This window comes from Dreissena polymorpha, chromosome 9 (genome assembly GCF_020536995.1).
Source record: "Dreissena polymorpha isolate Duluth1 chromosome 9, UMN_Dpol_1.0, whole genome shotgun sequence".
Taxonomy (NCBI): domain Eukaryota; kingdom Metazoa; phylum Mollusca; class Bivalvia; order Myida; family Dreissenidae; genus Dreissena; species Dreissena polymorpha.
In genome coordinates this window covers 5,217,039-5,231,661 of record NC_068363.1, presented here as the reverse complement: position 1 = coordinate 5,231,661, position 14,623 = coordinate 5,217,039, and the positions used below count along the sequence as shown (strand labels likewise).

Below are 14,623 nucleotides of genomic sequence, written 5' to 3'. Positions count from 1 at the left end.
AAATACAGGTTTATATGTATTTTAATTAACGATTAAATAATTTAAAATATAACAACTTCGCCATATCGTAAACACGGAAGTGTTCGCCTGCTCAGATTTTGGGAATAAATGGCTTTTCAACACGAAACATTTAGACAAGAGCGGTAAATATGTCATCTGTGTTTATTGTCAACATTTGTAATGTATTGTACTTTACTTATGCTGAGTTGTTGTATTGTTTGTTTACAGAAATTATTACAAAACAAAATTATATTAACTTTCATGTCACGTGAACTGTGGACGTTAAGTCTAACTACAAATATAATTATTGGACGTAATCGATGTATTTTGATTATTTTTACATGGGACAGAATCAATGATACGTTTGAACACTTAATAATCATTTCCTGCAGCAATACAATTTTATACAATATGAGACTTCAACCTGTATATTACTGGTCGACGACAAATAGGACCAACAATAAGCAAAAATCCTGTATGGTACAGACATTTCCAAAAGTGCATGACCGTCAGACCTGACTGACGTTTTTTAGACATAACTGATTGAAAATGCTATGTCTGAATGTCCGGTAATTAATCAAAGAGCAGAAGTTTATTTATTTCATAAAATTAAAATCTGAAAATAAAAGCTCTGAGCTTACAAAAAATATGAGCCGTACAAATTACATAATATTTTTGTTAAGATTCATAAAAAGTTAATGCACACCAAACACTTCCCAGAATATACAGGGCTCAACATTAATGGTCGTCCTATGGCCCCTGGCAAGTAAAAGTTGGGTCCGGGCAAGTTATTTTATAATCTAGTTGTCCGCCCGGGCAAGTGCAAAAATGAACAAAGAGCATTTAATTTAGACTTTAATAAGACTTTATTGCTTTTATAAGACTTTATTGCTGTAATCATTTTGTTTAATGTTAAAAAATAAAAACGTTTTGTGATGTATCACTTTGATCTTTATTAAAAAATATGAGGTTTACAGTTAATGTGATATTTCATGTTTGGACAAGTGGCTTTACGTTCAGGGCAAGTAGATTTTCTAAGTACTTGCCCGGTAGGGCAAGTTGGTTTTTAGGTTTATGTTGAGCCCTGATATATGTCATTAGCTTTTAAGTTTCTGTCTGTCTGTCTGTCCGTCCGGGCCACTATCTACTCCTACACTATAAACACTAGAACCTTGAAACTTACACACATGGTAGCTATGAGCATATGTGCGACCCTGCACTATCTGGAATTTTGATCTGACCCCTGGGTCAAAGGCTATAGGGGTCGGGGCGGGGCCAGGACAAAGATTTTCACTCAATGTTTTATTTTATTATCCCCCGCCATAGGCGGAGGGATATTGTTTTGGCGTTGTCCGTCCGTCTTTCCGTCCGTCTGTCCTTCTGTCAGTCCATCCGGAACTTTTGTGTCCGGAGTCATTTCTTGGAAGTGCTTTGGCGGATTTCAATGAAACTTGGTATGAGTATATATATGGATAAGAGGATGATGAACGCCTAATGGCATTGTACACCATCCGTAAATAACAGAATTATGGCCCTTTGTATCTTGGAAAAATGCTTTTTTGTGTCCAGAGCCATATCTTGGAAGTGATTTGGCGGATTTCAATGAAACTTGGTATGAGTATATATATGGATAAAAGGATGATGCACGCCAAATGGCATTGTACACCATTGGATGATAAAGGAGTTATGGCCCTTTGTATCTTGAAAAAATGCTTTTTTGAGTGTCAAATATAACACTTTTGTGTCCAGAAGCATATTGGCGGGGGATATCAATTCAACGAATTTGCTTGTTTTACTATAATTTCTTCATTTCTACACCGATTGTCTTAAAATTGATACCTAACCTCTCTTATGACAATATGGTCAATCTCAACTATGCATGGCCCCATTACCAACCCTGGGGCGCCCCAGCCCACATAGACCACGCCTACGCATAATTGCCTTTTACTATAACTATTTCATTTCTTCACCGATTAGCTTCAAATTGATACTGAACATCTCTTATGACAATATGGACAATCTCAACTATGCATGGCCCCATTACTATCCCTGGGGCGCCCCTTGGGTCAGACATGCGGCTTGGAATAAGCGTCGGCCTCTGTCGCGCCATTTCTAGGTATTGTTATTCCAGTGTTTTTTTCATGCTCACTTTTGAAGAGGGTGGCATATAGTAGTAACATTTCTGTCTTTGCAGAATTTCCGTTCTCAGCCATTATAATCAACTTTCTCATATATTGATTAATATCTTTGCATAAATTTCTACCATTGTAAGACGACATGTTGAGTGTAGAACTGATCTCCTTTCCATACAGTTTCAATGTCTTTCTTTAAAACAGCTTGAATATACTGTCTCAGCCATAACTTTGTCATACTGCTGTAAAACAGCCTGTTTAAGGGTTATTTTGTCATTCATCATGATATATAAGCTTTCTTATGACAAATGACAACACTGCACGAGGAGATGACATTTCATGTGTAATATAACTTTCTGCCTAACTCAAAGTTTAAGGTCAAACTTATAGGTCTTACTAAATATTTCCATAAAACATCTTGTGTGTACATGCGTATCTAAATAAGCTTGTGTTTTGAACTCCTCTTTAACTCTTTCAATATTGAATCTAGCTTAACTTACCTTAATGTGTAGATGACAGTATAAGAAGGAATTGTGGCCCTCTCTTTTTTGGCAAATTATGGCTTTTTGTGTTTTTCCAACATAGAATATATCGTCCCCTAAAGCTTGTGTAAACATCTCCTTTTTTAGCTTTTTGATTGATCTTAAACAAACTTACAGTTGAACGACCTTGATGTGTACATGAGAGCAAAGAAAGGACTTTTGACTTGCTTTGAGTTTTAGCAGATTTATGGCCATTTCTCTGTTTTTCCACTCTAGTTTAGTTTAAACATATTTATTTTAGCTCGATTGCATCAAAAGCCTAAGGCTTATATAAATGCTTTCGAGTCTGTTTCCTGGGCCTAGAACTAGTACTTGGTGTCTTTGGGGGAGATCTAAAGAACGCTCCCACGGTGGGGATCGAACCCATGACCTCCCGGTCGCTAGGCAGACACCATATCCGTTTCACCATGGCGACCAAGTGAGTATGTACTCAAGAATATGTAGTGGGAAAATGTTGTGCTTTCAGCACATCGGCAACTACTTGGTGGAGCCCGCTCAATCTGTCACATGTGAAAATCTTTATGTGTGCATAATATTAAAGAAATTTTACTGCAACACAATTTGCTCTTTTAAAAGCCTTAAATTTGTAGTACATTAGTAGTTGTGTTATTTTTGCTGCATATTAGCCTGGAAAAATCATCCGCTTTAACAATTAAAACATTTTGCCCCTGTTTCCAGGTTTAGCCTGCTTCTTCTAGAGCCTGGTGAGATTTATTTTGATGACTTTAGTGTGAACTACTACCCAGTTGACCATGACACAGAGGATATAAACCATGTTAATGAGAAGAGGTTTGTTACCATTTGTGCCTCTTTCTGGCAAAGCTGGGCTTTATTCATTTTCATAAAGTTCTGTCCTAGATTAGCCCGTGCAATTTGCACATGTTAATCAGAGACAATATTTTCTACCTATAAGGGATTTTTTGTTTACAAGAGTTTTTCTATAAACCAAGAATACCATAAAACTGGAAAGTGTCATAGCTGATTAGCCTGTGCAGTAACACAGGCTTTTCTGGTTTGACATTTTATGCACATGCATTAAGCAGAGTTTTCCAAGAACAAGGCTTATTTCTTTGATATTCATTTAAGACAATCTGTAGTATGACATTAAAGATTTATTATGTATTTTGTATCTATTAAAACCTATTTTTATTTTTTGTACTTACATTTTTTTAGTTATTTGCATGACAACTCAAAACATAATTGTCAATAAAAATGCGAGGTTTACATCATTTGATGCTGTTTTTATGTCCCTGGATTTCACTGATGCCAAAAAGGATATATCTATTGACCATTCTGATATCGTGTCTGTTTTTGTCTGTCCATCTATGACGAGGCTTCCAATAGGGACATCAGCGTTTTGTACACAGCGTTTTTTTGTTTCAGAAAGCAGCGAGGTCATTTAAAGATTTGTTCTAAATCTGCAGTTTTTGTTCCAAAAGAAAAAGAATACCCTATTTTGAAGGTATGCATACAATTATGAAACATCAGTGTTTTTTGCCATTTTTAGCTCACCTGAGCACAATGTGCTTATGGTGAGCTTTTGTGATCGCTTTTTGTCAGCCTTGTGTTTTAGGGTGTCAACATTTGCCTTGTTAACACTCTAGAGGCCACATTTGTAGTCTGATCTTCACAAAATTTAGTCAGAATATTTGTCTCAATGATATCTTGGACAAGTGTGAAAATGGTCACAGTTGCTTGAAAAACATGGCCGCCAGTGGGCGGGGCATTTTTCCTTATATGGCTATAGTAAAACCTTTAACACTCTGGAAGCCACATTTATTGTCTGATTGTCATGAAACTTGGTCAGAAGATTCTTGGACAAGTTTGAAAATGATTCCAGTTGGTTGAAAAACATGGCCGCCATTGGGCGAGGCTTTTTCCTTATATGGCTATAGTAAAACCTTGTTAACACTCAAGAGGCCACATTTATTTCCAATCTCCATGAAACTTGGTGAGAAGATTCGTCCCTATATATATGATATCTTAGACAAGTTTGAAAATGGTTCCAGTTGGTTGAAAAACATGGCCACAAGAGGGCGGGGCATTCTTCCTTATATGGCTATATATGGCTATAGTTAAACATTGTTAACACTCTAGAGATCACATTTATTGTCTGATCTTCATGAGACTTGGTCAGAAGATTTTTCCTTCTCATATCTTGGATGAATTCCAAAATGGTTACAGGTGGTTGTAAAACATGGCCGCTATTGGGCGGGGCATTTTTCTTATATGGCTTTAGTAAAACCTTGTTAACACCCTAAAGGCCAAATGTATGGTCTGATCTTCATGAAATTTCGTTTCGTCAGAAGATTTGTCCCAATGATATCTTGAACGAGTAGAAAATGGTTCCGGTGTGTTGAAAAACATGGCCACCAGGGGGTGGGGCATTTTTATGCCCCCTTTCGAAGAAAAGGGGGTATATAGTTTTCGCACTGTCCGTCTGTCAGTCTGTCTGTCTGTCAGTCTGTCACACTTTTCATGTCCGCTCTCTAATTCAAATAGTTTTCATCCGATCTTTACCAAACTTGGTCAGAAGTTGTATCTAGACAATATCTAGGTCAAGTTCGAATATGGGTCATGCCGGGTCAAAAACTAGGTTACGGGATCACTTAGTGCATTTCAAGGATTTAGCATGGTGTCCGCTCTCTAATTGAGATAGTTTTCATCTGATCTTTACCAAACTTGGTCAGAAGTTGAATCAAGACAATATCTAGGTCAAGTTAGAATATGGGTCATGCCGGGTCAAAAACTAGGTCACGGGGTCACTTAGTGCATTTCAAGGATTTAGCTTAGTGTCGGCTCTCTAGTTTATGTGGCTTTCTGATTTAGTTTGATATTCTAAGACATTTTTATGCCCTCGAAGGAGGGCACATAGTCATCGGACTGTCCGTCCGTCTGTCCGTCCGTCTGTCCGTCACACTTTGTGTTTAGATTTTGAAAAATGCTCGAAAACTTCTATGTCACTTCAGATAGCAATTTCATATTTGGCATGCATGTGCATATGGACAAGGCCTTTCCATACGCACACAAATTTTGACCCCTGTGACCTTGACCTTGAATTTAGGGTCCGTGTTTAGGTTTTGAAATCTGCGTTTAGGTTTCAAAAAAAGCTCATAACTTCTACCAAGCGTTTAAAGGGGGCATAAGTCATCCTATGGTGACAGCTCTTGTTCCTTATATGGCTTTAGTTAAAACTGCCACGATGACAGTCACATTTATTGTCCAATCTTAATGAAACTTGTTCAGAACATTTGTTTAAATGATATCTTGGATGAGTTTAAAAATGATTCCATTCTGTTGAAAAACATGGCCACCAGGGTGCGGGGAATTTATCCATATATGGCTATAGTAAAACCTTGTTATCACTCTAAAAGTTACATTTATAGTTCACTCTTTATGAAACTTTGTCAGATTATTTGTTCTAATGATATCTTGGGCTGCACAGAACAGGTCAGTTCCTTTGTTACTCAGATGAGCATCTTTGGGCCTTTCAGGCACTATTGTTTACCAAACATTTTCAGATATTTAGCTAATTTTTGGTATGTAAGTCTACCTTTATGACTTACAGATTAAGTGTGAGCTTTGTTTCAGTTCATTAATTATTTGCGAAGTTATGGGCCCTGGACTTCACAATTTTCTCTTTAATAATCGGTTTCCGGAGTTTGTTTACGAAACACTTTCAGATATTTGGATGATTTTTTGTATGTGAGTCTTCCCACATGACTGACAGATTAAGTGTGAGTTTCATTCTTGTCTTTTGATATAAGGCAAAGTTATGGGCCTTTAGACTTTGATTTTTTTTAATAATAATTGTTTACTAGAGGTTTTTAATAAAACGCTTTCAAATATTGAGCTGATTGTAGAGTCTAATACAAGACTTACAGATTAAGTTTGAGTTTTGTTTCAGTCAATTTGTTTATGGCTAAGTTATGGGCTTTGGACTTATGAATTTTACTATTGAAGGTGGTAACTTTGTCAATTATTAATTAACCGTAAATTTATCTGTTGTGTTGCTCTCAAGTGCACAAGGGGGCATTGTGTTTTGCAAACACCACTCTTGTTAACCTATACAAAGTGTCTTTGTTGTTATTTCTTTCAGATTCCTTTGAAGAATGTTTCCTCCATCGATGAATATTCTGGAAATCTGTATTCAAAGTATAACACCATCTTACATTGATCCTGCATTCTGCCCTTTGCTACATTTTACATGTGTATAAGCATACTTGTGGATTCATTCTGTGCAGTAAAATTGCACTTCTTTTGGAAATTTAGTGGTTATGTGCTTAGATCAATTTTCCTATGTTTGTATTTGAGACTTAATCTGTTGTCTTAAAAACTAAGTACAAACTAAAATGTCAAAGCTATTTTCTTGAAAGCAGTGACATTTTTAGCTCATCTATTTGTTGAAAAAAAATTATGAGCTGTTGTCATCACCTTGGCGTCGGCGTCTGCGTCGGTGTCCGGTTAAGTTATGTGTTTAGGTCCACTTTTCTCATAAAGTATCAAAGCTATTGCTTTCAAACTTGGTTCACTTACTTACTATCATGAGGGGACTGGGCCGGCAAAGTTAGATAACTCTGGCGTGCATTTTGACAGAATTATGTTCCCTTTTTATACTTAGAAAATTGAAAATTTGGTTTAGTTTTGTGTTTAGGTCCACTGTATTCCTAAAGTATCAAAGCTATTGCTTTCATACTTGCGAGACTTACTAACTATCATAAGGGGACTGTGCAGGCAAAGTTATGTAACTATGACTGGCATTTTGACAGAATTATGGCCCCTTTATACTTAGAAAATTGAAAATTTCGTTAAGTTTTGTGTTTTGGTCCACTTTACTCCTAAAGTATCATAGCTATTGCTTTCAGATTTGGAACACTGGCAAACTATCATAAGGGGACTGTACAGGACAAGTTGCATAACTCTGGTTGTCATTTTGAAGGAATTATGGCCCTTTTTTGACTTAGTAACTTTTAATATATGGTTAAATTTTGTGTTTACATCCACTTTACTTCTAAAGTATCAAGGCTATTGCTTTCAAACTTTTAATACTTTTATACTATCATGATGGTACTGTACCTGGCAAGTTGAATTTTACATTGACCTTTGAATGACCTTGAATATCAAGGTCAAATAATTAAATTTTGCTAAAATTGCCATGACTTTGTTATTTATGATCATCTGATACTTTGACAAAACAACTCTTACCTGATATACTACAACAGACTCAACTCAAACCATCCCCATCCCTTTCCCCTCCAGAATCCCCCCCCCCCCCCCAAAAAAAAAGTAATTTTTATTTTTCATTTTTTTATTTTTGAAAGATCATCTTATAAATGACCACACCCTCACACTTTACCCCCCAACCCATCCCCCCCAATTTTTTTTTTTAAACAGGGTTAAAAAACAAAAATATTTATTTTTATTATTATGCCCCCCTTCGAAAAAGAGGGGGTTTATTGTTTTGCACATGTCGGTCCGTCCGTATGTCCGTCCCTCCACCAGATGGTTTCCGGATGATTACTCAAGAACGCCTAGGCCTAAGATCATGAAACGACTCGCAGATGACCCCTATTGATTTTGAGGTCACTAAGTCAAAGGTCAAGGTCACGGTGACCAGAAATAGTAAAATGGTTTCCGGATGATAACTCAAGAACACTTATGCCTAGGATCATGAAACTTCATGGGTACATTGATCATGACTCGCAGATGACCCCTATTGATTTTGAGGTCACTAGGTCAAAGGTCAAGGTCATGATGACCGGAAATAGTAAAATGGTTTCCGGATGATAACTCAAGAACGCTTATGCCTAGGATCATGAAACTTCATAGGTACGTTGATCATGACTTGCAGATGACCCCAATTGATTTTCAGGTCACTAGGTCAAAGGTCAAGGTCACGGTGACCCAAAATAGTAAAATGGTTTCCGGATGATAACTCAAGAATGCTTATGCCTAGGATCATGAAACTTCATAGGTACATTGATCATGACTCGCAGATGACCCCTATTGATTTTCAGGTCACTTGGTCAAAGTCAAGGTCACAGTGACCCGAAATAGTAAAATGGTTTCTGGATGATAACTCAAGAACGCTTATGCCTAGGATCATGAAACTTCATAGGTACATTGATCATGACTCGCAGATGACCCCTATTGATTTTCAGGTCACTAGGTCAAAGGTCAAGGTCACAGTGCCAAAAAATGTATTCTCACAATGGCTGCCACTACCATTGACACACCATTTGGGGGCATGCATGTTTTACAAACAGACCTTGTTTAATTTTTGAAAGACCGTCCAACTATCCCATCCAAGAATCCCCCTTTCCCCCAATGATTATTATTTTTTTTTGCATATTTATTTCTTATTTTTGGAAGATAATGTAATAAATGACCACACCCCCACACTATACACCCGTCTCCACCCCACCCCTCCATCTTTTTTGAATTAAGTATAGAGATAGGTCCCTTCACCTTTAAAAAGAAAAATAGATGAGCGGTCTGCACCCGAAAGGCGGTGGTGCTCTTGTTAAGATTTCCATTTGCAGTATAAACTTATAATTTATTTTCTAATATAATCTTAATGTATTTTCTTGTTATTTGAATTTTCACAACCATAATTACTTGCAGTTTAAGGCACTATTTTTTTGCCCAAATAAGTTTGCTGGGACTTTAGATTTTCCCCTATAATTTGTCACTATGTACTATTGGACAATTGTTCTTTACCTAGGATTTTAATTAAACATTTTCAGAATGTTTTGTCTGGACAGTAACTAGGCAGAGTGCAAATCTAAGTCATATTTGTCCGAAAACTAAATCCCATGGTCAAATCATAGAAAAATCCTTGTAACAACTCTAGAGGCCACATTTGTTAATCAATCTTGATGAACTTAAATACTTAGAAAATATATTGTCAGAGTTTGAATCAGGGTCAATAGAGAATATTATGTGAGTTTTGGATAAAAATCAAGTTTATCATGCAAGGCTTAGAACCGATGTAGCGCGAGGCTTGCCGAGCGCTAACATGGTTGGGGCCGAGCATGATAAACTTGATCTTTATCCAAAACTCACATAATATTCTATTGATCCTATTATTTTGTGGTCGTTTTTCGTTCAAGAAGAGTAAAAATACTTTAAAATTCGAAGAAACAGCGCTGGTTTTCCAAGTTGACTCCGAAGTGTTTGTTTACTTCAACGTCATCATTTGCTATGACGTCACATTGAAACATATAGTGTTCTTAGAATAGAGTTCGGAAAACCATGGTCTAAAAATAGCGATAGTATAAAGGTAAAGTTTATACGATCGTTGCTATACTATCGATTTTCATCTGGTAATAGGATAGAAATGCATACAAACCTAGGTCACCAGGTCAAATCTTAGAAACACCTTCTCCACTCTAGAGGCCACATTTATGACTTGATCTTAATTAAACTTGGTGGGAATGTTTATCTTTACATTTTCTAGGCTGAATTTAAATCTTGGTTACTTGTGTCCAAAACGTAGTCACCAGGTTTAATCTTTCTTAGATTTAGGTACCACTTTGGAGGCCACATTTATGAATCAATCATGATGAAAAAAGGTCAGAATGTTTATCTAAACAACATTTTGAACAAGTTCAAATCTGGATCACTTATGTCCAAAACAAATAGGTGACCAGATCAAATCTGATGGAAACCTTGTTACCACTTCAGAGGTAAGATTGTTGACTCAATCTTGCTGACACTTGATCAGAATGTATATCTTTACAATATATGGACCAAGTCTTAATCTGTGCCGTGAGCTTGAAAAAAACTAGGTCAACCGGTCAAATCATAGGAAAACCTTGTTACCACTCTAGATGCCATATTTGTGACTCAATCTTGATGAAACTTATTCATAATGTTTATCTTTACAATATATGAACAGAGTCTTAATATGGGCCATGTGGATAAAAAAACAACTAGGTAAACTTTGTTTCCATATTTGTGACTCTATCTTGATGAAACTTTTAGAATATTTATCTTAACCGTATATTGGCCTCTTTAAAAAACATGTTCGCACTCTGGTGGCTACATTTTATGACTCAGTCTTAAAGAATATAAGTCATAATGGTTATCTTGACAATATGAAAGCCAGGTTTAAATCCGGGTTATGCGAGGTCAAAACTAGATCACCAGACCAATTCTTCAAAAATTAATGTCTTTGAAATCTGATGTCAATTATCCCGATTTTTTTTCATATTCATCATTATATATTTTAGTTTCATATTTATATCGCTATGATATCTTTTGGCTAAATATTCTATTATTTAATTAAATCCTAAAATACAAGACATATTATGTTTCAAATCCCTAAATATTCTGCCTCCCAAAAAGCAAGTCAGCTTACTATACCTGGCATCATCATTAAGCACATTTATTTTTGTAAAAGATTGGTAGTTGTAGGTTTGTTCTACAGTATATTGAATGCTACCACTTATCTTTTTATTTGGTAGTCAAAGTTTAAAGTTGTAATATTTTTTTGTTAAACAATATCAAACATTTGAAATGATTTAATATTAATTGCAAACTTACCTTACATTAATGATTACTTTACGGCGTGGCTCTTACAAGCACATGCTTTAATTGATCGATACCATAGTGCAAGTTACAATTATCACAGGAATGTCAACGCAATACCGGTAGTTATCTTGTCAGGGTGTATGTGCATTTTTGGTCACTGTCTAAAGAGGGTTTTTTGTGGATCTAATTTTTGGACAAACACAAATTTATTATTTTACAGTTATTCTGTAATTAAGTAATTTGGAGTAATTACAGTACATATAGATCCATTACTATATACCATAAATATGATGTGTTTAAGTAGCTTATTTCACAAATCAACTATTTTCTTTTGCAGAACACCGTCCAAAGATAAAGGTTTTGTGATAAAATCTGATGTCTGTGTCGAGATGAAAAAGGACAATATCATTTCACCATACTTGTTTAAAAAGGTACATTGAGATCTTTTTTGCAAAAATGTTTTCATCATTGTTTCGAAAATGATTTACTGTAGCGTATTTTACGTCAGTTGTACAAGCCACGCGGATAAAACTGTGGTATTCGGAAATCTGTTTTATGTTTACTTCATTTGAGGTACACAGGCTTTAAGTCAGTACATTGATATATTTCTGCTCTGGGCTAGATGGGAAGTGATGTTTTATGTATTCTATAAATAAATGACACTTTTGCATATGTTTTCTGCACATAGATATGAACAGTTTGTAGTAAAAAAAATCTGCTAAACTGCCATTTTATCAGTATAACATGTGTAAATACACAATGCTCATATAGATATTTGTAGTAAGATTGACATTAAAGTAATTGAAATAACTGCATTTGAAAGCCTTAATACCTTTTACCAATCTCTTGCATGTTTTCTCATTGTTCTTCTCAGAAAGAGGCGCAGCATTTATTTGAACTGAACTATGTGACAGTAGAGGATTGTCTGCCCTCATTGTGTCAACTACACCGGGCCTCCACACTGCCACCTGCAGACCAGGGCGCAATGGTAAGAGCCGGTCATGGCTCAGTGAGTTAACCCTTTCCTACTCGGAAGCAAAGTGAAAATGGCTATACGAAACTAGCATCAAACCAAGACAGCTTGTGAGTTACTCGCAGTCTGTTCTGGTTTACTCTTTTAAAAGGTTGTAGTTGGAAAGTTGGTGTGATATCAACATGATGACACAATTTCATCAATAGTTTTAAATAATGTCACCAACATGATGAGTCGACTTTAAGATCCATTTAATATAATTATTTTTAACCTAGGAAAGTGCTTAAATTACTTTAAAATGTTATTTTTCTCGGTAAGAGAACAGTGATTTACCTTTTTTTAAGCAACAAAAATAAAAATTAAAAAAAAAATCATTTTTTCCAGATAAGCGCCATTGTGTTATCCAGACAGAGCAGAGTGAAGTTCAACACAAGCTGGTAAGCTTTATAAACCATGATGTGCTGTTAAACCCTTTCCCCCATAAGAAGAAAAGTGAAAATGGCTATGTGCAAACAGCATAAAACCAGAACAGCCTGCGAGTAACTTGCACTCTGTTCAGGTTTTATGCTGTTTGCTGCTCATCAGTATCTTAGGGATGGAAACGGAGCCTTTCAAACTTTAATACATCAAGAAAGTACTTAAATTTCATTTCATTTTGTAAAGGACTTTAAATGCGTCAAAATGCATTTATAAGGGTTAAAGGGTTAAAAGAAAGTGATACATTTGAAATTTAACTTATTCTAAGTACATCGTTAGCAAACAAGAAATAAGAAGTGTCATTAAACATGTTTAAATATGGTTGTTGAATATTTGTACAGATTATGTTTGATACAATTCTTAAGCTCCAATACATAGACCTCATACTTGTGAACTTAATTGCTTGTCATTAAATCTATTCTTGAATTAGCGGCATCATGAGAAAATGGTCCTTATTCCAATGACGGCCAGCATAGTTCAAGACCAGTCTGACCAGAAACTAATATTGTTATCTTGTTCTTTATCGTAACAGTATTTCAAAATATTCATGCAGAAAGTTCAGGATCAGGATAATGTTAGACAGCTGAAACGTTAAAATGTAGATGACACACTGCTGCTACAGCAAGCTTTTTAGTAGGGCTGCAACGAATCCAAAAAAATTGTTCGGATCCAAATCGGAATCCAAATATGGTTTCTTGCAGTTTTTCGGATCCGGATCCCTCAGATAAGAGAAAATTAGAATTTTCTGTCTAAATTAAAGTAATCATTGTTTTAGAAGTATAATTTGACTAAAAAACATTTAACATTTATTAACAAAAAACATAACACATTTCTCGTTTAACATTGTAGCGATGTCCAAATAAAACAAAACCTTAACGCTTATTCACTTAATAGTATGCTCGTTAAAATACACTTTTCACTGTTCATAAGTTTGATGTTTGTTTTCACAAAAATTAACATCAACATTGCCCGGGTCCAGGCAAACCCTATGAGCACTGTCAGGGTCTCCTGCTGTGGAGAAGATTCTCTCACTGGGCACTGAGGTTTCTTGCATCACAAGATAGCATTTAAACTTAGTATATGACAAAATATGCTTTCAAGACAATACATTATGCAGGAACACAATTTGACAGGTCTCGAAATTATGCAAAATTTTACCTGAATCAACTTCTAGCCGCACTGGATCCACTACCGTTGTTTATAATACAACTCAGAAAGACAATAAGGATTGAAAACTTACTTATTGCCATTATGAATTGCATTTGTAATGTGTAGATCCTCCATGATTTCGAATTAGTTTTGCTCTCGGGGCTCATTACGGAATGTGTAATGACAATTAAGGATCTCGAATGATCTGCTATTTGACTGTCACTTGTCAATAAATATCCACTATTACACATATGATTTATCTTTAAACAGAACCAGTCTGTATAAAAAAACAATACTTGTGAAAACAGCGCTACGTTACATACAACTATGAAAATAAATATCCGGAACCGAAATTTTAAGGGGTGGATCCGTACCCGCGAATCTGAAGTTGGATCCGATATCATCGGATATTTCGGGTACCCGTTGCAGCCCTACTTTTTAGTTTACATTTCTCATTGCTGTTGCAGCTATGTTTCTTACCATGTTTTCTGTTCATTTTTGAATTGCTTTTGCACAGTGGTTTGTTTTAGTAGTATTATTTTACATCATTATTGTGGCCATGATTCAATTAATCCAAGCTTTTGAGGTTTCATGTCACAAAATATTAATCTTTATAAGATTTATAGCCTCATGATTGTTAAGGTTTTTGTCTAACAAATGCTGTTTACACTGCTAGAATGTTTTTTTGCAAGACTTCTCTATAAAACAATTCAGTTCCGTCTATCTGAACAACATGTGAATCAAATCTTGTATTTGGGTCAATTGAGGCTTTATTCCAGCGATAATTTATTTTTCGTATTGGAAAGTACAGAAAA

The 14,623-nt window shown here is 35.6% G+C and overlaps 1 protein-coding gene across 3 annotated transcripts in view; it reads left to right on the top strand.

Annotated features, from left to right (window-relative positions):
• LOC127845562 (protein FAN-like) overlaps nucleotides 1-14,623 on the top strand; it is a 68,504-nt gene continuing 53,881 nt past the window's right edge. For 2 of the 3 annotated variants that reach the window (XM_052376580.1, XM_052376579.1), the window contains exons 1-7: nucleotides 1-143; nucleotides 3,353-3,463; nucleotides 4,058-4,136; nucleotides 6,774-6,829; nucleotides 11,547-11,640; nucleotides 12,084-12,197; nucleotides 12,567-12,619. In XM_052376580.1, coding sequence (XP_052232540.1) covers nucleotides 109-143; nucleotides 3,353-3,463; nucleotides 4,058-4,136; nucleotides 6,774-6,829; nucleotides 11,547-11,640; nucleotides 12,084-12,197; nucleotides 12,567-12,619 — 542 coding nt within the window. In that variant the 5' untranslated portion in view covers nucleotides 1-108. Of the gene's footprint in view, nucleotides 144-3,352; nucleotides 3,464-4,057; nucleotides 4,137-6,773; nucleotides 6,830-11,546; nucleotides 11,641-12,083; nucleotides 12,198-12,566; nucleotides 12,620-14,623 lie in introns of those variants that run through there. The other variant, XM_052376581.1, reaches the window with a different exon arrangement.